Raw genomic sequence first — 24,422 nt, 5'->3', positions numbered from 1 at the left:
AGACTTACAGAAACCTGGGCATTTCTTATCCATTGCCTCTAAAGGCTCATTTTTCACTAAGCTACAGCAATGTCCAGCGCAGTGAAACAAGCTACATCTTGTGGGGGGAAAAATATGTTAAACTACAGTTAGAAGTTGCCTTGGAGACTTCTCAAAACTATTATTGTAGCTCTGTCACTGGGGTAGAGAAGCTTTTACAAATGCTGGGTTTGTTGGGTTTTGCAATATTTCTAGATTTGTTGGGTTTTGTAATAAGTTTTGCATAATAAGATAAATGTAGTATCATGAGTCATGTTTCTCCAGATTGGTGGATCTTAATAATCAGAAGAGAAAATCGTTTCTGCTCTATGCAAATAGTGGGATTTTTCTGCTTAATCAAGCCAAACGGCAAGAGAGAGTTGCTTTTGTTTTGGTCTGTGCTATAAATTTAAATCAGCAATATTTGTGTTGGCATTGCTCAATATGGGCATGTTTTACATCCTGCATGCATTTTGTCTCTCTAGGAAGCTATTAATTTCAGTGCTTATTCATATACATAGCCAGAGAAAAAGACAAGAAAAACACAATAAATATTCCACCTGATCCTAGGATGATGCTAGTGGCAAGATTTGAACTGGGAGCTTTCTGGTTCATGGCTCAGTCTGTTAGTCACTATGCTGTACTAGCTCTTTAAAAATTATGCATTTCTAATGAAATCTCCACATATGAATGACTGGCAATGATTCTGTGTTTGTAGTGCATAAACATTTTCTTTCATTTTTATGCAGTTTGCATGGCCTGCTGCAGACTTTCATTGGGCTTCCTGTTACAGGCCAATTTGGTCTGTCACTTGTTGAGCTGGATTCTCTGCTGTGTTTTATTGATGCCAGTTTTTTTCTGATTCCCATGACCCAATGTGCTGTGCATTCTCGAGAATGCAAAATTGGAATAGGCTTGTTTTTAAAATTCCAGATTGTAGAACATTTTTCTCTAAGACTTCTGTTTTTTGCCAAGCCTTTGGCTTGATATAATCCCCCTGCTGGGAGTTAGGGATGTATGGATTTTGTTAAATCCATTCTATCTGTGTTTCATGGATTGTCAGGCCTCTTTCATTCTGTCTTCCACTCATTTCTTTGGGGTATTACGATAATTTTATTCCACTTATGCAAATGCACATTAGCGCAAATGCGCATTTGCACAAATCCCCACCAAAATTTTAAAAAGCTGTCTGCTATTCCACTGCAGAATCCATGTGACTCCACTGTGGAATCTGCAGGTTGGATTCATAGAAATCCGAAGTCATTTGAATCTGTGGATTTCTCTCACATGCCTACTTCAAGTTAACAGGACAGATAAAAGGAAGGATTTCTTCACATAGTGCATAGTTAAACTATGGAATTCACTACCACAGGATGTAGTGATGGCCACCAGTTTGGATGGCTTTGAAAGGGAGTTGGACAAATTTCTGGAGGAAAGGCCTATTTCTGGAGGAAAGGCTACTCGTCTTGATGGCTATGTGCTACCTCCAGTACCAAAGGCAGTGAGCCTATGTACACCAGTTGCTGGGGAACATGGGTGAGAGGGTGCTGTTGCGCTCATGCCCTGCTTGTGGGTTCCTGGTCAACAGCTGGTTTGAACAGAATGCTGGACTAGATGGACTCTTGGTCGGATCCAGCATGGCTCTTCTGATGTTGTTATGTTTTATTCCAGAGCTGGGGAACCTCAGGCACAGGGCTACAATATCCTGGTATGTTTCGTATTTTGAGCCCCACCCCTTTTGCCTGTGAACCTGCCCCCTTTGCCTTCCACCGTGCCATCACTGGAATGTGGCCCCTGACAGCTTCTCCAAAATCGACTTTGGCCCTCAGACTAAAAGAGGTTTCCCGCCCCTGTTTGATTGGCTCTTTTTTTTCTTTAGCTTCCTGTTTCATTTTATTTATTTTATTAATGGTATTACATTTTACATTGTGATTGTGATCTGCCTTGAGGGCCATGTGGTGGTGGTCGGCGACGGGTGGGATAAAAATTACTTTATAAACAAATAAAGCAAGGGAATGGAAATTGTTCTGTGTGTGTATGTGATGTATACATCTTGTATATGTAAACATGAAATAGTTTAGGGTCAACACACACTTTGAGGCATGCAAATGTGTACAGTGAAATAGATAACTTTTTGCCATAAAAATACAGCCCTAATCATACCACTGCTTTATTATTCTGATCATATAAATCACCTAGTCCACATGAGCTTTGTGACCATACGTTATCTATAGAGGCTCTTTAACATGCAACTGTGGCGCTGGTGTAACAGAGGAAGCATCATTCATGGACACTGCTATTTCATCAAGAGCACCCATGTGATGGCTTTATCGAGGGGTGAGTTTTGCAATTGCTATACAGGCGATGAATTTATTTGACAAGTTTATTCATGTAACAAGTTGGATAATCATTTGTGATTCACAATTGGAATCGCTGTGGGGTTGTTAATTTAAAACTCCCACAGTATTCCTTATCAGATATTCATTAAAGTGTTTGCGTCATGTGCAGCCAGATCTGTATAAATCACTGCACTGTAAATTTACCCTTCTTACAGGTTTATTGCTTTATCAGGTATTCACTTAGGATTTCACTATTCTGTCATAAAACATTTTCCAGGCATAAAATACATTTTCTTATTGAGATAATATATTATATTAGTCAGAATACACATCAGCTGCTGTGGGGGCGGGGGGGGGGAACAAAGTGAAGACAAGTGTTTACTCTTGAAACATCTGTGGATCACTTGGCAATATATTTAAGGCAGGCGTAAGGAAACTTTGGCCCTCCAAATGTTGACTCCAACTCCCATCAGCCCCAGGCCAGTGGTGAGGGATGATAGGAGGTATAGTCCAACAACATCTGGAGATTCCCTGGCCCTGATTCAAAGGCAAAACTACATGTTATACCAGCAAACATGTCTTGATGTGAATGCCGGATTTGGGTGGAGCTTTTGCAGGAGACTGGTTGCCAGTTCCCCCCTACCTTTCCCCTTTTCTTCCTGGCTATTTCCCCTAGTGGGTGAAAAAAAAATTAAAAAAGAAAAGCGAGGGGGGGGCATCTGTAGGGGAGAATCAGAGGGTAGGAGAAGGCAAGCACTCACCTCCTGCCCATTGAATCTCCTGTGCAAATATATTATGAGAGAAACTTGGGATTTGGGTAGTATGGCCCTAGTTCAGGTTAAGTGCACTTGTGGAAGTATGGAAAACAAATGTTGGAATTGTTTTTAAAATTTAGTAAGGAGTGTTGTCTGATTCCAGCTTTGCATAAAAGAAGTTCATTAAGGGTCTTGGAGAATTTTTGAACTAAGGTTGCACCAAATATTTGCTTGTGAACATTTCTGTGCAACCACTCTGTGTGTGTGTGTGTGTGTGTGTGTGAGAGAGAGAGAGAGAGAGAGAGAGGCCTCCCCAAACTGTCCCAACCAAAAATACCTTTTTTGAATGTGTTCATTGCTGTTTGCCCTTTATATTCATTTAATTCCTCCTTCCCCCACCTTGTTTTTCTCTCTTTTTCTGTAATCTCATCCATTTGGCAATCTTTATGTGAGTGTGATGATGCTTGATGTCAGAAATGGATTGACCTTCCCCTTCACAATCAACATCACAAGGAGACAAAGCTTCAGGCTAATACAACTTTATTTTGCTAGAAATAAATGCAGATTCAAGGGAACTCTCAGACTGCCCCAGGTCCTAAACAACTCATCTACAATCTCTAATCAGAGGAACTGGAGGGTAGTGAAGTTTCTGACAGTTTGGATGTGAACCTCATGGCCAAACTTGCTTCACAGTGATGCCCCTCCCTTAGGGTGGCTGCCTCCTATGTGGGCTTCCAAGAGTGGCTGTCCTGGTGGAGTGTCTGAGCCCTGTCCCTAAATTTTCCTGCTTTGCTTTGTGACGCACCCTAGCATCTCTCAAGTCACCCCTCTTCCTCCTCCTCCTCCGAAACTTGAGCTATCATGGTGAAGGGAGGGGGCAGGGACTCAGCCTGGGCCGTTTGTCAAGGCTTTCGAAGGAAACTCTCCCATTATCTTGGCTGTCTAAGGAAGGTCTCTATCCTGGGCTCTGATCTAGCTGTTCCAACTCTGATTCAGAATTGGAGCTGTCAGACATCTTAAGGGGCTTGGACTCATCCCTGACACTTGAAGGCAATTAGATTTGGTTTCCTGATGACATCATAAAGCCAATTCAGGATAGAGGCAGTTTTTCCTGTACTCCTCCTGAATTGATTTTGTGACTTCATTATGAAGCCAATGCAGAGTACGATATAAAGGATTGTCCTCACTGTGATTGGGTGGGGGTGAAGGTGGGGGTGGGCTACTGCAGTACAATCAACAAGCAAAGCTCTAGCTGTCATTTGATTTCCTCTCTCCCATGCATGTAACTCCCCCCTTTTTTTTCAGATCATGGCCATTTGTGTTACAACTTTAAGAGTTCACAGATACACTTCTAAAAGTGTATCTTTTGATACGTTACACGGGACTGCAGAATTTCCCAGACAGGGAGGAAATACGATGGAACCTTTTCTAGGAAAGATGTGTGAATGACTGACCTGCCCATAAAGTTTCCATGTTGTAAGGCCCCAGGCCTGTAAGTAAGCTAACAGTAGTTGAGAGAGGCTTAGAGATCCACAATGCTCTCTGCTTTGGTTCATTATTAAGTGCAGTTTCCTTGCAAGTGGGCTCCTTGGCTTGTAAGATGAGTCAAAGGTCTATATGACTGCCTCAGCACATTCCATGCTAATCTGGTATCGTTTATCTTATCATGGCCTAGGATGAGCCTGAGAAGTGAAGCTCTGTTGATCTTAAAGCTACAGGTGACTGTGCTGGGAATATTCTGATAGTCTTGTTTCTGCCAAATATGTTACCAAGCACTGTTAGTCTATGCTGGGAAAGTTGCAGATGAATGCTAATTAACCCTTGCACCTGTTATGCTGCCTCACTGCTAACATGTATAGTATAAAACCCATCATGCCCCATGGCTCTGGGTTCAGAGAAGCTGTCTGATCCAACCATTGGGTATGCCTGTGTGCTGTAAGTACTCAGTAAAGCCTCCTTGTAAATAAACCTGGATCTGGCTTGTCACTTTATCGACACCTCCAAACCTTAGCAGCCCAAGGCCGGTGCATACACATGTATGGATATTCATCAGTTTTAAAAGCAAGCTCTTTGGAGATAGTGTCTGAGCCCTGAACTTTTCCCCTATGTTTTGTTTCATCAACAATTGCATAAAATCCTTAAAATACTTTTAAACTGAGGGCCATTAAAAAAAAAAAAAGAACTTGTGAGTACCATGGCCATTGCAAATCTTTATGTAAGAAGGGCTCTCAAACAACATGTAAGGGCGTGAACTAACCTGAGTTGTGGTCGAAATAGGTGTGGCTCAAGAGCTATTTTATTTCCTGTTTCATTTTTCTAGATAATATCCAATGCAATTACCACAGAATTTGAAACTGCTAACTATATTACGTTCTTGCATAGCTCACTGTGGAGCAGTTTCCATAAATAACAAATGTTGTTGTTGTTTAGCCTTTCAGCAAATATCCTCCTGTGTTCAACGATATCTCTTTTTGGCTACCTCCTGGAAAATACTCCAGAAATGACTTCTATGATTTAGTCCGAACCACTGGAGGAGACGTGGTAGAAAAAGTCAACCTCATCGATGAATACACACATCCAAAGTAAGTCAGATAGATTCTTTCAGTCATGAAAGTTTATTTTATTTTGAAACAAGGTTAACAAAATAAAGGCAACAAAAGTAAGAAGAATGTGCATAATATGCATAATAATGTTCAAATAGATTCTTTCACTGTCAGATGCTTATGATGAAAAGGGTCTAGAAGTATGCACTATCTTGCCAAAAAGGCATATTGTGTCCAGACTTTGTCGGACTGGAGACAAATTGTGGGTCTGCCAGACCAAAAGGAATAATAATAATAATAATAATAATAATAATAATAATTTTAATAGTATTTAAAAATGGCCCTTGCATGGATGGGCGAAATGGAGAGGGATATTATATGCTGGAGATAATCAGGAAGAGCAAGTTGAAAGGAAGAAATATTCGCTTGAGGAGTGGACAGGATTAGGACGGGTGTAGCAGAAAATGTACTGGAATTGGTGGAGTCACGTCAACGACAAGATGGTCAAGGAGCAAAGGGAGGAAAGAAAGAAGATTGGGCACTAGAGAATAGAAGCTGCTCATGGGCAAGTACAGGGGCCATGAGGCAAAGAGGAAATGGGCCAGGGCCAGTGAGCACTCTACGTTTTTCCTGAGCAGCTATCAGGAGTCTGGCAGAACAGATCCTATTTACAGAAAACATCTGTGAAAGGCAATAATGTAAGTGGATGCCATGTGTGTAGACTGTGGATTGTATCCAAAATGTTGGGGCCTCAGGGCCAATACAGATGAAATGTCTGCCAAAAGGGGCCAGCTTTAAATTGTTCTTCACGGCAACCTTTTCCCGTGCAGCAAGCTGTTCCATCAAGCACACTTCATATCATTTAAAGGATTCTTCTGCAGACATCCACAAACATTTTTTTTTAAAAGCCTATAATTGGATGGAGAAAACCGCCTCGCTGATGGTTGTGGGCCAATGGGTGTTTGTGACTTGCTTACCTCAAACAGCTGTCATTGGGAACGACGTCATGCAGCCTCCTCAGGTGAGCCAGACTGAGTCCCTCAGCCCAAAGTTGACAATTTCCAAATATATCCCTGCCTTATTTTATCTTTCTTATAGCAGCCTTGTGAGGTTTAAGAGGAGATACAAATGAATTGCCCAGTGCTTTTCAGTGATCAGCTGATCAGACATTTGAGCCTCAGAGGCAAACTACTTGGGTGTAATGAAACCCTCATAGTTGTTCCGGCTTTACTATGAATAACAAAAAGAAAATTAAATATGCCGAGATATTTCTGGATAGAAATAGATATAGATATTTCTGTAGAAATGGAAACAAATGTACAACAAAATATCTGTATATTTCAGATTTTTCTAAATGAAAAGCAGTTTTGGAAGGGGGCAGTTTATGAGTGGAGGAGTGAGAGTGGAGCAGGATACTTACACTTTTCCTCAAGTTTTTCCCTCTGTAGGGTTCCAGGTGAATGTTTACTTTTGCAAAAGCACATGGGGACCCCATGGACAATGGGATGAGCAGCTTGTGGTGGGGGAGTGGAAAAATAGGTGATGAGAGAACTCTTAGGCACCTCTACCTGCTGCAATCACTGGAAATTTTTTACATGACTTGGGTTGTAACATGGACTTTGCCCCTTGGTCTTCCATCCATCCACGCTTGCTCACTGTCCCAAATATCCTTGGCTGCAAGTTAGATGTGCACATTATCACATAAAAGAAAAGTTATCACATGTGACATTACATCATAACTTCACCCCAAATCCACCTTCTTATGCATTTTCCTTAGGGACATATTTCATTTTCTTTTTGTTACTCACAATAAAGCAGAATATCTGTATGTTTGAGATTTCCCTTTTCTAGTGCAGGAAGCTGGGCCTTGAGTTGAGAGTTGAGTTGAGTTGAAAATACTGCTTTTTTACGGTTAGGTAAAGGAAGATACAGAAGAAGGTAGGAGGAAATACACAAAGCTCTAATCCAGAAATGAACTGTGCTGTCAGTGGTATGTAGGAAGTAAATTTTTAATCAGAACAACTAAAAATACCCTGGAAAAGGCGCCATGGGAGACAGTAAGCAAGAAAATTGATTTTGTTGCTTTTTGCTGCATCGCCGTCATCTTTAAAGGAAAAGAAAAAAGGGCGAATGGAGTGAACAGAGAAATCTCCTTTTAGATTTGAATGATTTGCTTGTTTACTTTCTGGAAGCTGAGTTGCTCATTTGTAACTGTCTAAAGCAAATATTAATACTGGGGAAAGGAAAGCTAATAGCCATCGTTATTTAGTTAGATACGTTAGCATTTTAAAAGCCTTGGGTATGCCATGGGTTTTAGGATATAATGATCTCAGTCTCCTCCTGCAATTTACATAGTTTGCGAAGGGGTAGGAAACGTTGGCAAATATCGCCTGCTAAATGCAATTGCATCTCTTCACAGCTTTTTGTCATCATGTCTCCAAAGAGCTGTTTTATATGAGATCCTTGCATTTTATTTCTAGATGCTGCATTTTCTCCTCCCCCAAATTTCTGATTGTCATTTGTCATGCTTAATTTTTTTTTTGTAAACATCCCGGATGAGGAATTATTTATTCATTCATTCATTCATTCATTTCCAAACCTTGCTTGAATTTTGCCTTCCAAGAAATGAATGATCATGGAGCAACAGTACTGCTAGAATTACACAAAGGGGAAACCTAATCAATCCAGACTTCCCACGCAGCGGTGTTCTTCATCCTGAGCACACAGTCATTTGCAAAAGGATTCTTTGGTATCACTTTTAACTGCTGACCCAGCAAAGTCCTGTGAGTAGCTTCTCATACAGAAACACAGACACCAAAAGAACAGAGATGGCTTGACATCAGCCATCAGAGAATAAGGTATTTTCTGTTAATGAGCTGTATCCTTTCTTGCACAAAAGTGCTCTCTCCTTTACTAAAGAGGAAAAAGAAAAGAAAAAAAGGTAAGTCTAATTGGCCAAGCTAGGAATAAAGAGAGGCTTTTGGTTTAACACAAACATTTGGCCTTTTCTGATTGGTTATAGTGTGATCTTTCCCTTGAACTTTATGGTAGACACTTGCTATGCCATGACACTTGCTATGCAGGAGATCTTTCTGTGTTTACAGCTCAAGTATGGGCCTGCTCCATCCACTCGTTTCCATGAAAATGGATTATTCTCTTGAAAACTATGATACGTACATTTGGGGAATCATTGTATGTTTCAGGTTCAAATGTGGGCCCAGTCAGTCGACCCAGTTTTAAAGGGGGCAGGAAATTATGCTAACATCTATAGGGATTGCGGACAGTGAGAGTTGAATTCCTTTGATGCCTTGGGATGTTCATGAATATCCTAACCGCTCAGGAACAGAGCTCAAAGGCAGCAGCTTGCAGCATTTTGTGTGGCAATTGAAATGTCAGTTTGGCCCAAGAAAAACCATCACGCAGGCCTGGGAAGAAGAGCAAGAACAAGGGAGGAAGGGTCAGCTGAAAGTTGTGCGAAGAGGTCCAGAAGACAGGGGAGCTGAGGCAAAGGAAGCCAAGAGGTGTGGTGCTGGAGCAGGGGCAACCCGTCCGTATAGGCAAACTATGCTGTTGCCTAGGGCACCAAATTAAGTGGGGTGCCAAATTCAAGGGGGAAAATACAAATAAAATAATAAAGATGTCATTATTTCAATTGCCATGCACGTACAGAGGGAATATGACCGAGGCTGCGGGGGTGAGCAAGGGACTGACTGGGATAGTGGGGCCAGGTCAGCCCACTCGCCTGCCCACCTATGGGACCAGGTCCTCCCTAGGGCAATGCAGGATGTCCGTCTGCTGTGCTGCTGCTCCCAGTTGGAGGTAGGGAGTGAGAGGCCCCCCAAGAGCAGCTGCTTCCTTTGCCCTCAGATGACTGAGCCCAGGAGCTGGCGGTGCCTTGTTGGCCATGTCGCCCTGAGGATGCAACTGGGCCCTTCTCCCAAGGACTCTTCCTCCAGGCTCGTCTCCTTTGTTTGTTTGCAGACCTTCTGTGCCGATACAGTGCTGTGTGTGTGTGTGTATGCATTTTGGGCGCATTTTATTATAAATGATAATATTTCTGCTTCCAAAGATGCAGGGGGTGGGGGTTGCCTCTTCATTAAATGGAAAATAGGGGTAACATATTTCCCAGTTTACCCAAAACCTCCACCTAGATCTGCGCTTGGGGGTGGGGGCGCTGATTGCATGGTTTGCTTAGGGTGCCAGTTGCTGGCAGCTAGTTTAGGGCTGTCCCTGTGCTGAAGGAATGGGACAGAGTAGGCACTGGCATGCAAAGCGGGACCCCAGAGTCAGGGGCATTATATGGAGATAATGGCCAAAAGGAGGGATGGGGAATCTCCGTCCTGTGGGCCTAATCCCGCCCACAGAGGTTCCGCATCTGGCCCATGGGATCTCCTCCGGTCCTTTCAGGGGGCAGGGCTTATTCCATGGAGGAATCCCCACTGTTATCTCCAATTGGAGATAACAGCAGAGATGTGGGCAGGCAGCAGGGGACTTGGCCGGCACTGGACAGATCATGTAGAAAGGTCAGATTATAGAGTACATTGAGGAAAGAATGGGCTAATGAGAGAGAAACTGTGGAAAAACACCACTGGGTATAAGGACAAGAAGAATTGTGTATGATTGGCAGGAAAAGTGGGAGAAAGGAAAAAGAAGAGAGCTGAACAGGCACCCATGTAGTAAGTTAGGAATCCCATAATCTTATTCTGAAGCGAAGCTTTTTGAGCCATATGATTTATTAGTATTACTGCTTCTGCTTAAAATTTTATATGAGGATTTTGGCCCCTGGGGGCATGGCAGTTGGCTCTTAGCCTCTTCCTTTCCCCTTCATAGAGTGGTGACAGTTAGCCCATGTCTTCTCAACCTCAGAGGGAGGGGTGGAGCTACCTTTGCCTACATCTACCTTCTCCTCCATACCATCTCACTTCCATAGCACACACAGAGACCCAGATAATGATACTGAAGGAGTGTGAACCAAACCAGTCTGTTTCCAGGGGGAAGGGGTTGGTATGTGTGCTTGGCTTTTGATTGGAGAAGTTCCAAATGTGCTTGTAAGGAAGGGTACAGTTTGAAGAGGTAGATGATAGGCGACAGCTGTGTGCTGCCCATTTTACTCAAGCTTCCACAGGAGTCAGCTGTTTACTGTAGTGTTTGTTAAATATCCTAATTCCCATGGTGATGTCTGCATCCAAGAATATATGTCCTGCAATCACCTTTAGGGAAAGAATGAGACGATGAGGAGAATGTTGTCAGAGGCATTCACATATCACAGGGGAAAGCTATATCCTTTAATGAAAAAGCTGTCTCTTATGGATGATACGTGTATTTCTTCTTTGTGGTCTCTGTGCATCACACATATGGGCTCTGTGCCTGTGCGAAGCCTCGATTTGGGAAACTTCTATAGCTGAGGAATTTTGGCGGGAATCTCTCCCCTACCATCCCACTGTGCATATTCCAGTGGGGTTCCCACTCAGTTCCTCACTTCCAAGGAGACCGCCATTGTGGTAGCACTCGATTGAAAGGACTTCTCAATAGGCTTTGGCTGAGGAGAAAATAATACTGGTTTTTTTTCTTTCTTCTTTCTCCACTCTTTCCCTCTTTGACTGTTTTGGCGTTTTAGTTACTTTTGTTTCGGTCTTTGATCGCGTGGCACCTTTGGGCGTGGTGCCTTTGGGCTGTTAAGGCCCCTTTCCAAAAGTGCATGCGTTGTGGGAGAAAATTGCATCCCATGGACAGGTACTCCTTGTGCCTTCTTTGCCTGGGTGAAGGTCATATCGTGGAGGCCTGCCATAATTGTATGTCATTTAGTAAGCAGGCGAGAAAAACTTGCACGGATAAAGTTAAAGCGATCCTGTGGGAAAAGGCTCTGAAAGTGGCAGACACCCCTAAAAATCCCATGGCATCGATCTCAGATCAGCCTGGAAGTTGGCCTGAGGGCGCAGATAAGGCTCCTCAAAAAGATGTTTCTGAGAAGTCGGTGAATTTGCCTGCCCAGTCAGCTCCGGCTCTAACCACAGGCCGTTCTGACCCTCCAACCCTGGGCCACTCCTTGGCAGTTTCTCTCGCTAAAAAGTTGTCGAAAAAGGTGAGATCTTCTCACTCATCCAAAGTCCACAAGAATAAGAAGAAGGGGAAGGAGTCAAAATAGCTTACTTCCCAACCTGGAACTCCAGCTTGGCTGCCGGAGCCACTTCCAATGGTTTCGGCGCCTTTGATACCAACCACGGTACCGCCAATGCCTTCCATGTCAGAAGGGGAGCTTAGAGACTTGAGACTGACTCAAGATTGAGGAGATGTTGGGTTTGAGCAAACACATACTCAACGTGGAGACCTTTCCCCGCTTTCGGCTTACTCCACTTACTCCCGAAGGGGCAAGCAGCCACTGGAGTTTCTGCAGCCTCAGTACAGAGACAGATCTCGTTCCCCTCACTTGGATTGGGAAAGAGGATTGGATTGGTCTTGTCCTCCACCACGTTGTTATGAATGGGATGATTGGAACTATTATCAACCTCAGCAGTATCCTTATGAACATTACGTTTACTCCGGTGATTATCGACTTGGCCGTGGCGCCTATCTGTCGGCTGCTTTAACTCGGCCACCACCACAGGAGATGGTTATGCCATCGCTGCCTCTGCCGCCTCTGGTACGGGCACCTCCTTTTGGATTGCCAGCATTTACTCCAAGATGTCCTTTACGGATGTCTCACCAATTCGCTCTGGAAACATTGGCTACACAGAGCCCAGAGAGAGGCAAAGCTCTTTCTCCACTACCCCAAGCTGAGTCCCCAAAGCCTGATGACCAGGAAACTCAGAGGGTTTCTTCCTGCTCCCCAAGGGAAGATAACCAGTCTGACTCAGCTTCGGTCTCATCCATTGTGTTGTCACTGTCATCACCTGATGTCACTGTGGGCTCCCAGGTCCCCCTCGGTGGATATGGGTCATTTCATAGAATGGCCCAGTGGCTGGGTCTTGAGACTCCGCATCATGGAGAGAGTTAAGGACTTGGTGTTCAATGTCCTCCACACCGATTCGGCCACTCCAGTTGCCATTCCATTTCTTCCAACTTTATTACAGATGGTACAACTCTCTTGGAAGGCACTGTCCTCTGTGACTCCGACCTCTAAATGGTTAGAGACCATGTATAGAATCCAGGAGAAGGATGCAAAGTTTTTATTCACCCATCCTCCACCCAATTCAGTCATTGTGGAGTCATCGCAGGGCAGGTCTCATCGGGTGCATTCTTCCCCGGTGGACAAGGAAGGCAGGAGACTAGATTTGATGGGAAGGCGTATCTTCTTCTCTGCTTCCTTTGGACTATGGGTTACAAATTATCAAGTGACTATGGCTCGGTATCAGCTTTTTCTATGGGAAAAAATTGGCTCCCTCTGCGACTACCTACCAGATGATCAACATGAACTGGTGTAGGTTTTTCAATCAGAGGCCACAAAGGTAGCGAGGCAACACATTAACACTGCCAGACACCAAGCTAATTGTGATGCCAAAGCTATGGTAGGGGCTATCTGCTTCACAGACATGCCTGGTTGAGGTTGGATGGCCTTGCACAGGAAGCACGTTCCCGTATCGAAGACCTCCCCTGTGATGGTGAAGGTTTATTTAACTCCAAGACTGATGAGGCCATGAACACTACTCAAAGGCCAAGAACACGGCAAGGAAGATGGGTCTCTCGCAGGCTCCACTGCCTTTTAGACAATGACGGTGGTATCGACAGTCAACTTTCACTCAATCCCAACCTCATCAGGATCAAGTGGTGCGACAGCAACAAGATTTCCAACAGGAACGCCAGTTTGCTTCAACATCACATTTCCAGTCTTCTCATAAGAGGCCTGACTTTATGAAGAAGCAACATATTTAACTGTCCTCTGGAACTGCCTCTTCTCCAGGATCATCTTCCCCCTTTCCACTCCTGCCTTGCAGCCTTTTTTCCATCATGGCAGAGAATAACAACAGAATTGTGTGTCCTTGCTATTATTCGTTGAGGTTACAGAATTGAGTTTGACACTCTTCCCCCTTTCTCAGGCATTACATCAGTGCTGTCATGTCCACTACTTCTCGAAGAGGTAGATGAACTTCTTTCGAAGGGAGCAATCAAACCAGTCCTTCCAATGGAGGCGCACAAGGGCTTCTACTCCCGATACTTTGCGGTGCCCAAAAAGGACAGCAGGCTTTGCCCAGTTCTGGATCTCAGAGGGGTCAATCTGTTCATTCCACCCAGGAAGTTCAGAATGGCCACATTGACTTTGATCCTACCCTTGCTGCAGATGGGAGATTGGTTCGCGACCATCAATCTGAAAGGTGCATACTTTCATATCGCAATAGAGGAGTTCAGCCAGCATTTTCTCTGCTTCTCAGTCAATGGTCTTGCCTACCATTTTAGGGTGCTGCCGTTCAGGCTCGCTACAGCATTCACAACATGCATGGCCATGGTGTGTGCCCATCTCAGGCTTCGAGGAGTCCAGATCTATCCTTACATCAACGATTGGCTCCTAGTTGTTCAATCAAGGACCCATCTGCAGGAAAGTGTCCGAATTACGCTGGAACTGTTAGAAGGCTTCGGTTTGTTTGTGAACACAGAAAAATCATTCTTAGTGCCATCCCAAGTTGTCCAGTTCATCAGGGTCTCCATAAATTCCCAAGTAGGTCGTGCATTTCTTCCTCGGGATCAAGCACAGGTGGTAATGGAGCTTGCATCATTAGCCTGCCGTACTGTATGAGCCTACATGGTACAGAAACTACTAGGACTGATGGCAGCTACAACTGCAGTGGTCCTGTATGCCCACCTCCACATGAGGACATTGCAGAACTGGTTTATCAGGATATTTGACCTGCAGCAAGACTCCCAGAGAGTCAGACTACAGCTTACCTCTGCAGTCCGGGCTTCATTTCAATGGTGGACGGTGACGTCCCCACTCTTAAGAGGTCTGCCTTTTCAACTTCCCACACCAGTGCTGTCAGACACAACAGATGCCTCGATGTTAGGTTGGGGTGCTCACTGCAAACACTTCAAAGTGCAAGGGATCTGGTCGAAGGCAGAGGCGGACAGCCACATCAATGTCTTGGAGCTGCTTGCAGTCGACAAAGCCTTGAGGGCTTTCAAAGTAGTCCTTCGTGGTCGTCGCATCCAAATCACATCCGACAACACCACAGTGGTATTCCACCTCAACAAACAAGGGGGGCTCAGCCGATGCCATTGATTCGACTGACAATACAAATCTTCAAATGGTGCATCGCACAGGACATCACCTTTATGACAATTCATATTGCGGGCAAAGACAACATCTTGGCCAACCATCTGTGCCACACCTTTCCACTCTCCCATGAATGGGAGCTCAATCCAAGCGTCTGCAACTGCCTGTCCACCGGTGGGGTTGCCCATCCTTGGACCTCTTCACATCGGAGGAGAATGCAGCATTCCTTTATTTCTGCAGCTGAGCGGGCAGAGGTGTGTGGTCTCTTGGAGATGCTTTTGCCAGGAATCGGAGGGGAAGTCTCCTCTACATGTTTCCACCATTTCCTCTTCTCACCTGAGTTGTTACGAAACTGGAGAAAGACAGAGCAGCGGGCATCCTGATTGCACCGTGGTAGCCCAGGCAGCCTTGGTGTGCCAAGCTCCTGCAGTGGTCCAGAGAGGATTATCTTTGACTCCTGTCAACACCAGCACTGCTATCCAGGGACAGAGACAAGGTGACACATCCAGACTTACCTACCTTACACCTCACAGTGTGGTGAATCTGGCGGTAGACCGGATAGACTTACCTGCATCACTTCAGTCTGTTCTAGAGGCAGCTAGGGAACCTGCTACAGGAAAATCCTATGTAAGTAAATGGACACATTTTACTCTTTAAGCTAGGGACAATTACTTCGATCCTGTCCGTTGTACTATGCAGGATATTCTGAAGTTTTATTTTTGCTTCATAAGCAAGGACTCCAAAGTTCTTCTCTGAGGGTTTATGTTGCAGCCTTTTCGGCTTCCTAGCTTGTTCACAATGTTTCCTTGGTTTCCTCACATCCTTTGATCCATCAGTTTCTGAGGGGAGTTAACAATCTTGTTCCTCCTGTTAATCCTCTCGTACCGACACAGAACGTGTCTATAGTACTGCATGTACTTACCAAAAAAACATTGAGTCACTTGCTACCACAGATTTGCATCTTCTCTCGATAAAGGTAGCATTCTAGCCATCATGTCAGCACGATGCTTTGGAGAGCTATGTGCCCTGCGAGTGGACGATCCTTACCTGTGATTTCATAGGGACAAACTTCAGCTTGGTATTGCTTTCTTACCTAAAGTGGTTTCAAGTTTTCACTTGGCTTGGGATATTGTTCTTCCTGCCTTTTTTGCCTAGCCTGTAACAGTAATCGAGAAGACGCTGCACACTTTGGATGTTCGCAGAGCTCTGGCATCTATAAAGGGAAGGCGGAATCATTTCGTAAATCCCAGCGCTTGTTCATCTGTTATGGGGGATCTAAGAAGGGACTCCCAGTCTCATCCCAGTGCATAGCTTCTTGGGTAGTTCAAGCTATTAAGCTCTCTTATGAACTACATGGCTTGGAGTTATCTGGTCTAGTGAGGGCCCACTCAACCAGAGCGATAGCAACATCAGTGGCCTTTCAGAGAGGGGTGTCAATACCGAATGTCTGTCGGGCTGTAACCTGGTCCACTCCTTCCACATTTGTCAAGCTTTACCATCTCGACATTCAGGTCCAGAAGGATTGCGACTTCGGCTGGATGGTGTTGTCAGAGGTTCTTCGATGAGGACACCGACCCACCTCCGGGTACGTAAGCTTGTTATTCGCCCATATATGTGATGCACAGGGACCACAAAGAAGAAAGTCAGGTTGCTTACCTGTAACTGGAGTTCTTTGAGTGGTCATCTGTGCATTCACACAACCCACCCACCATCCCTGCTTCAGTATCAAGATCATCTTGGTTTTGGTACTGGAGTTCCTCGGTGTTAGGAGGCCACAATTGGCGGTCTCCTTGGAACTGAGGGATTGAGAGGGAACCCTGCTGGAATATGTGCAGTGCGATGGTGGGGGAGGGGTTCCTGCCAAAATTCCTCAGCTATAGAAGTTTCCCGAATTGAGGCTCCATGCAGGCGCAGAGCCAATATGTGTGAATGCACAGATGACCACTCGAAGAACTCCAGTTACAGGTAAGCAACCTGACTTTTTCCAACTGCTCTTTCTGAAGTTGGAAAGTGTTGGCCCGACTTACTAGTGTGCAGTCAACCAAAAACAGATGCCATACATGAGATTCCCAAACACAACTTTGCCTTGTTACGCTAATGGGAAAGATCCAACAGTTCACTGTCACTAGTGCTATTGAGATTGCGCTAGTGGAAACAAATGCTTGCGCAAAGTCAACAGAGGTTTCTAGCAAAGCTGGTTTCCCTGGAAGCCTGTTGTGCTAGCAAGCGCTCTTGACATTGTGCAAGTGTTGATCATCAGTAGCGCTATGGTAGTACACCATTGGATCCTTCCCAGTGTGTGTGTGTGGGGGGCGGGGGAGGGAAACATTTACGGGAGAATTGACAGGCAGGAGGGAATACTCAGTGTTTCCTCTGGCTGCCAATTTTTTCCTACTACCTCTCTGCCCAGGTAATTTCCCAGCTGTTGTTCCCACAGACTCTGGCTGGAAATAAGCCAGGGAGTTGGGATGGCCAAGAGCGAGAGGTTCTTCACACAGCACATAGTTAAACTATGGAATTTGCTACCACAGGATGTAGTGATGGCCACCAATTTGGATGGCTTTAAAAGGAGGTTGGACAAATTTCTGGAGGAAAATCCTATCAGTGTCTACTTGTCTTGATGGCTATGTACTACCTCTAGTACCAGAGGCAGTGAGCCTATGTACACCAGTTGCTGGGGACATGGGTGGGAGGGTGCTGTTGCGCTCATGCCCTGCTTGTGGGTTCCTGGTCAACCACTGTGTGAACAGAATGCTGGACTAGATGGACTTTTGGTCTGATCCAGCATGGCTCTTCTGATGTTCTTACGTTGAGGCGCATCGGTGGGCAGAGACACGGTTAAGCACTTCCTTCCCACCATCCTTTTTTGTTTATTTGTTTTAAAAACTGGTATCCCACCTTTTCCAAAAAGAACTTAAAGTGGCTTATAACAGTAAAATATAACAATATAAAAGAAAACCCATGATAATACATTAAACAAAACAATCATCATAAAACACCAATTTACAAAAGGACTAGAAATTCCAACATCAGCAGAGACAACCATAATCTCAGACTGAAAAGACAAAAAGGGCACAACATTGGCAACGCCCATAAAAAAGTATTTTTCTTTTAATATTTTTCCCCTTGTGAATGTGGGGGCAGTGGGATCATGTGTGCTCTGACTCTAATAAAACATACACTGAGATTACAGGGGAGGGAAATTGAAAAGTTATTTGTAACTTAGATCTTAAATCCGAGCAAAGGCTACCCAGTCATTTCCATAAATTTAGTCCTAAATTACTACCATAAAAATAAAATAGCTGGCCTGACATTACATTTGCAGTTAGATGTACTTTTGAGGTCAACTCTTGTATGTGAGTAATCAATGCCCCCCAGGTTGGAAAATTTTAATCTGTAATGTTAAATGACCACCTTAAGAAACAAACAAGGAAAAACACTTGCCTAAGCATGTATGTGTGTGATTGACTGTTATGACTATTGTAATGATCAATGGGCTTAATATTCTGTTTTATTATTGGTACATATATAAAAATTCATATTTAGCTGATAGAGTGTAACAGCCCCTGAGAAACCCCTGAGGACTTACCAAGAAAAGACTCCTATTTAGCAACAAAATACTCTTCCAGTACTTTCGACTCTTGATCATATAAACAGGAATAGGGAAATGTCCTACTGCAATATATTTCTAGACTATTTATATATAGTGGCTGTCCAGGCCTTTGGAGTCTTTTGCAGCCCATCCTGGAGATGCCGTGGATTGAACCCGAGACCTTCTGTGTGCCAAGCATGTGCTTAGCCACTGAGCAGTGACCCTTCTCCAGGCAGTCTGTGTGCAGTTTGTGCACACATAAACACAGATACACAAACACATACACACACCATACGAGGAAGAACATGGGACCACTGGTTATCAGAAAATATATTTTCTGTGGAATTACACCCCGTGATGGTTTATTGGTTGCCTGCTGTCTTCCCAGTAGCATTTAACTTGAGGAAAGCAGGGCATGTCTACTAAATGGACCAGTGCTTCATAGCTGCAAAGGTGTGACCAGCGTGCAAGAACCCTGCTGTTATTGCAGTGGATGGTGCACTTCAGCTGACTGTCTGAGCAATGGGGACAGCTGAGCTGACCCACATGTTATCTCCTTAAACCTGCTCTAAGTCTGAGAGGGAGTTAGCCAGGAAAGGCAGGGAGGCTCAGCAGTTCCTATAGAGCATCTGTATAAACTCAGGAGATTTGAGCTTCCAGAGGTGCATCTGTTTCCCCCTGATGTAGAAAGAATGGCCCTGTCATGAGATGTTCCTTGTGTACAGGAGTGAGGTCAAGGTTGAGGTGTGGAAGCAGAAGTTTGTCAGAAGAGGTAGCTCTCTGGGTAGTCTTGCGGCAGAAAGCCCCTTCAACAGTTTTACCCATTAGATTTACCCACTGAAGGAGGTACCAACGGTTCATCTAGTCCTGTCAATTACTGATGGCAAGAGGGCTCAAACTCGCATGGAAGTCTGCAATCTAAGATGCTGGAAATGTGGCCTGCAGCATGATTCTCACAAGACATATGCTCCGTCATTGATTAGCCTACCCTCCTTGAAAAGAATGTTCTTTAATGTTCAGATAACAATGAGTCACTGACACCACACCCTGCCTCCCAAGGTACAACTCCGGATGTCCCTTTAATGTGCTCAGGAAGAACTGTGGGGCTTCAAGTGGGTGCCTGTAAGGTGAAGCTGTTGTTGAGAAAGCATCTGGGCAGCTTTTCACGGAGACAGATGATGCTGTTGCATTGTACATTGCATGGGGAAGCTTAACATTGGAGGAGGGAATGGAAGCAGATTTTTTACAGATACGGAAACCGATATCTAGTTCAAAGATCGATAACAGGCCCAGAAGCACATTCCTTTCCTCTCCTCTCACAGCTTGCCACGGTGGATTTCTGAAGTCTTTTAAGAATAGCTGATGTTGAATCCCTTCAGAGAATACTGTTTAATGTCTATTTACAAAGTGTTTTCACAGCTCCAGTGTTTCGTACACATGTTCATCTCTACGTTAGTGCTTTTAAACTTTCACACCCTCATAATTATCAGCTACAAGAGGGAGAATGCCAGGGTAATCGAAAGGGGAGGAGGAAAGACGAGGGAGGTGGTTGGGGGCACAGGAGCTTGCAAGCCCTCTGTTCAAAGTGATTTATTTATTTATTTATTTATTTCTATACCGCCCAATAGCCAAAGCTCTCTGGGTGGTCCACAAAAATTAAAACCACAAAGCACAGCATAAAACAATATAAATATGAAAGCTTAAAACCACAACATAACGTTATAACCGGAATAAAACCTAGCAGCAATGCACAGATTTAAAATACTGATTTAAAACACCAAAGATAAAAGACTAGGAAGCTAATATGCTAAAATACTGGGAGAATAAAAAGGTCTTCACTTGGCACCAGAAGTACAATGTAGGTGCCCGGTAAGCCTCTCTAGGGAGCTCATTCCACACCCTGGGTGCCACAGCAGGGAAGGCCCTCTTCCTGGTAGCCAGTGTGTGATAGTGCTGTGTTTAGACCCTCTCCACCGGACTGCTGCCTACTAAAAGCACTTAATAAATCACAACACTTAACTCCTAAGACACTTCCTGTGAAGTGTGTTGGAAAACACCACTGTCCTTTTGAGTTCTCAGAGACCCTAGGGGGACATCATTTAAAAAAGATAATATCTGAAGCATTTGAAAGAGAGGGTCAGTGCAACTTTTGTTCTGCAAAATAAAGTTATGCTGTTCTTTATCTCCCCGAGTACATTATGGCAGGGATTCTCAGGCTTTGTAATAGCAATAGAGACTTGGCAGCAAGGCTACAACTGTCCCTATGCATAGCAAAGGGAGCCGCCTCTGTGCCTGGTTTGGCAGTTGAATGCTTAACAGGAAATGCCTGAATGAAAAGGACACACAGTACGGTGAAGGATTTCATGTACAGGCATCCTCTATGGTGTTCATAGACAGCATTGCACAAGCCCAGCCTGACAGAAATGGACCTACCATTAGGCAGAGTGAAGTGGCCCATCTCAGGTGGTATCATGTGGTATCATGTCTAAACCTCTAGATGTTTAGACTACAGTTCCCATCATCACTGACAATTGCCATGCTAGTTGGGCTGATGGGAGTTGTAGTCCAAAAATCTGGAAGGCAAATGAAGGCTTATGTAAAGGAAACAAATTAATTATTTAGTTTTGTTTTTCTTTTTAACCACCAGGAGGGGGCGGGTTTTGGATTTTCTGCCTCAGGCACTGGAATGTCTCAGGCTAGCTCTAGAGCTTGCCATTCCCCATCCCTCCATCTGCAGTTGGGCTCAGCATGAGCACCTCTGTGGCTTGCATGGATCAGAGGCGCTGAATGAACACGTCCAACCTCCCCCTTGCAAAAAGCCTGGGGCAGATTGTGCACCTTTGCTTTTATCTAAAGACAGTATCCATATTTATCCTCCACTTGGAGATTGCATATGAAAAGAAAATGGAGGAAGCAAGGCTGTTGAGGCTTCCAGCATGCTGTTCAGTTCACTGAAAATGGACTCCAGGACCTAGGTTCTTAAACTCTCTGGCATCCCGTGTGTGTGTGAGAACATGTGTAAGTTCCTGAGAGGGTGTGAATCCAGAGGTGAATTAAGGTTTCCATCCTATAAACTAGGGTTTGACATTGCAGCCACTACTGTGTCCTCCATGGAAAGGGCCAGGGAGCTTTAGAGTACAATGCATGGATGGGGTGGGGTGGGGAAGAAAATTCCAGAGAAGGAGAAGAAAACTGAGGGGGTTGAATATCCCTAAGCAGAAGATCCTGATTGACTGCCATTTCATTCAGGAGTGTGTGTGTGTGTGTGTGTGTGTGTGTGTGACTGTGCTCCACCAGCAGATGCTGACCTTAAAAGGGAACCCAGGAAGAGCTGTTGCTTGCTTCTAATATTTACCTGCATGTCGTTTTAAGGAGGCCGGTAGAGAGAAACCCTTTTGTTCCTTTCCTAATGTCAGTGTTGAATCCACAGATCCACATGGCAGGAATAGGCTGTGCACATGTAACGATGTGTTCATGTGTTGAAGGGCTGATGCCAAATTTGTGTGTGTGCGCGTGCACGTGTGTGTGTCCAGAATCTAAATTAAAGAGAGCTTAGATGGGTGGTGGGGGCTAAAGCTCAAAAGGATTGAGTAACACTGCCCTGGGGAATCAAAAAGCAAAGCTAACCCTCAGGTACAGCAGGGGTCCCTTCCGTTCTCTACCCCTCCACCCGACAATGAACACCAATGGTCATCACCAACAATGAAGATTTGGCTGGCAGATCTCCTCCGTTGCACTGATTACAGAGAAAGCATGCTGGTATTTAGCCTTCTGACCTTGATGGAGATGTATAAAATTATGTAGTGGTAAATTTTGAAGTGCAGGCACTCATCATGACAGTCTCCATCAGTGGAGGATGGTGGCTCCGGTTTCGGTGGGCTGTGAATCCATTCCAGGTTTCAGTCAGAACCAGCTAGACCTCTAAAGGAGCTGTCCAAGGTGCTGAATCCTATCCCCCAAATATGTTTATCATTTTGGATAGCTCCTTTACAGTTCTGGCTGGTTCTGACTGAAACCTGGAAAGGATTTACAGCCCCACCAAAATTGGAGCCGCCAGTCCCCATAGCCATGCCCTCAAGGACAGTCTAAAAATGCAGGCAACTATGATGATCTATATCTGTATGTATATGTGTTTATTAAATGTGTGTAATATATAATATTACACACATATGTTCGAAAGCAAGAAATTGCAAGTAGATAAATAGGTACCGCCTCAGTGGGAAAGGTAACAGCATTCCATGCACCTCAGTGTTCAGTCATGCTGGCCACATGACCACGGAAGTGTCTTCGGACAGCGCTGGCTCTTCGGCTTAGAAACGGGGATGAGCACTGCACCCTAGAGTCGGACACGACTGGTTGGGGACACCTTTACCTTTTTAATATACACACACCAGCTCAAAATTTTCCAAGGATTTCTTTTCCCAGTACCAGGGAGAAACATTTGATCTCAAAGTCAACAAACCAATTCAAGCACTTTTCATCTCTACCAGGAGCAGGTCTTTTGTAAAGCTCATGGATCGTACATGCCCATTCAAGATGAAGCCAACCCCAAATACTTTACATTACAGCAGGGATGGTTCACAACAATATATTGATGGTGGGGAAATCCATTTCCCCCCGTCTTACTGTGAGGATTGCAGCTAAACTCACAGGGAAGGCTGACGGGCTTGCAGATGATGTCATTGCTTTTTTTTTGGTGATGTATCACTTTCCTAATGGATTTTTGTGGGAGTTTGTGCACATCATTTTGACTTCCTTCAGTGCCCCATGTTTCTAGCCACCAGTCCTCAGCCCAAGAAGAAAGATGTGTCCCAAATTAAGCCTGGGAACAGTAATTCTTTTCAAACCATAAAAGTGAAGAACCAAGGATGGCTGAGCAGAAAATAACCTTTCCCCAGAATGGATGTGAATATACAGTGGTTAGTAGAAAACCTCAGGTCACTGTGATGGAAAGTCATTAAGAATGTCATGTTACAATGTGGGAGATTGGAAGAGCGGTTGTGGTTTTATTCCCAGTTGGATTGCTTCTCCATTGTGTCTCACCTCACGTTGTTGGGTAGGAAATGTTTCCGTAGGCAGCCTGCAGTACTTCCATGCTGCTGCTTTTTGTTCTCTGTGCCTTTCAAATGGAGGCCAAAAATCAAAAACTGAAAAGATTTAAAATCTGAAATGCTGTTGTGAATGACGTGCAAGTTCTGTGCATTATATGTGATGCATACCAGGATATTTATGCTTTCTCCCCTGAATCTGTGATGTTAATTGTAGGTCTTCACAGGACAGCTTTTGTTTAATGCAAGTGAATAGTGAAAGTGTAATCAGTTTTGTGCCAAATTAAGTTTAGAATTGTTCTGGTGTGCATGCTTTTCTCCCAGGTGATATCTTGAACCCTTTAGTGCCATTCAAATTACTTGTGTTGTCCCTTCTGTGACAATGTTAAGTCCTTTGCATTTTACTTTATTGGGTATTGCCTCTTAAGTGGAAGCATAAATGAGAACTCTTTATTTACTTCCTGTCTATATGTTATTTTTTTATGACTTCCCTTTGTCTGTTTGTAAGCCATTTTCACTCAGCTGCCTGTAAAAGAATCATAGAATCATAGAATCATAGAATAGTAGGGTTGGAAGGGGCCTACAAGGCCATCGAGTCCAACCCCCTGCTCAATGCAGGAATCCAAGTCAGAGCATCCCTGACAAATGGCTGTCCAGCCTCGTCTTGAAGGCCTCCAGTGTGGGAGAGCCCACCACCTCCCCAGGTAATTGGTTCCATTGCCGTATTGCTCTGACACTCAGGAAGTTTTTCCTGATGTTCAGTCGGAATCTGGCTTCCTGTAACTTGAGCCCATTATTCCGTGTCCTGCACTCTGGGATGATCGAGAAGAGATCCTGGCCTTCTTCTCTGTGACAACCTTTCAAGTACTTGAAGAGTGCTATCATATCTCCCCTCAGTCTTCTCTTCTCAAGGCTAAACATGCCC

General features: G+C 44.4%; 1 protein-coding gene across 25 annotated transcripts in view; it reads left to right on the top strand.

Moving 5' to 3' along the window:
* Positions 1–24,422, top strand: part of FARS2 (phenylalanyl-tRNA synthetase 2, mitochondrial) — a 347,910-nt gene that overhangs the window by 203,336 nt on the left and 120,152 nt on the right. For 16 of the 25 annotated variants that reach the window (XR_014790242.1, XM_084850408.1, XM_084850399.1 and 13 more), the window contains one exon: positions 5,543–5,694. Coding sequence is in view for 18 of the 25 variants with exons in the window: in XM_084850408.1 (XP_084706534.1) it covers positions 5,543–5,694 (152 nt within the window). In the remaining 7 variants the exon portion in view is untranslated. Of the gene's footprint in view, positions 1–1,689; positions 1,727–2,217; positions 2,386–4,417; positions 4,605–5,542; positions 5,696–6,485; positions 24,284–24,422 lie in introns of those variants that run through there. The other 9 variants (XR_014790248.1, XR_014790246.1, XR_014790247.1 and 6 more) reach the window with 9 other exon arrangements.

This window comes from Heloderma suspectum, chromosome 4, assembly GCF_057233095.1.
Source record: "Heloderma suspectum isolate Gila_16-S chromosome 4, 16-S_ref, whole genome shotgun sequence".
In the NCBI taxonomy this organism is placed as follows: domain Eukaryota; kingdom Metazoa; phylum Chordata; class Lepidosauria; order Squamata; family Helodermatidae; genus Heloderma; species Heloderma suspectum.
Note: the sequence above shows the minus strand (reverse complement) of the source record. Positions and strands in the feature narration are given on the sequence as shown.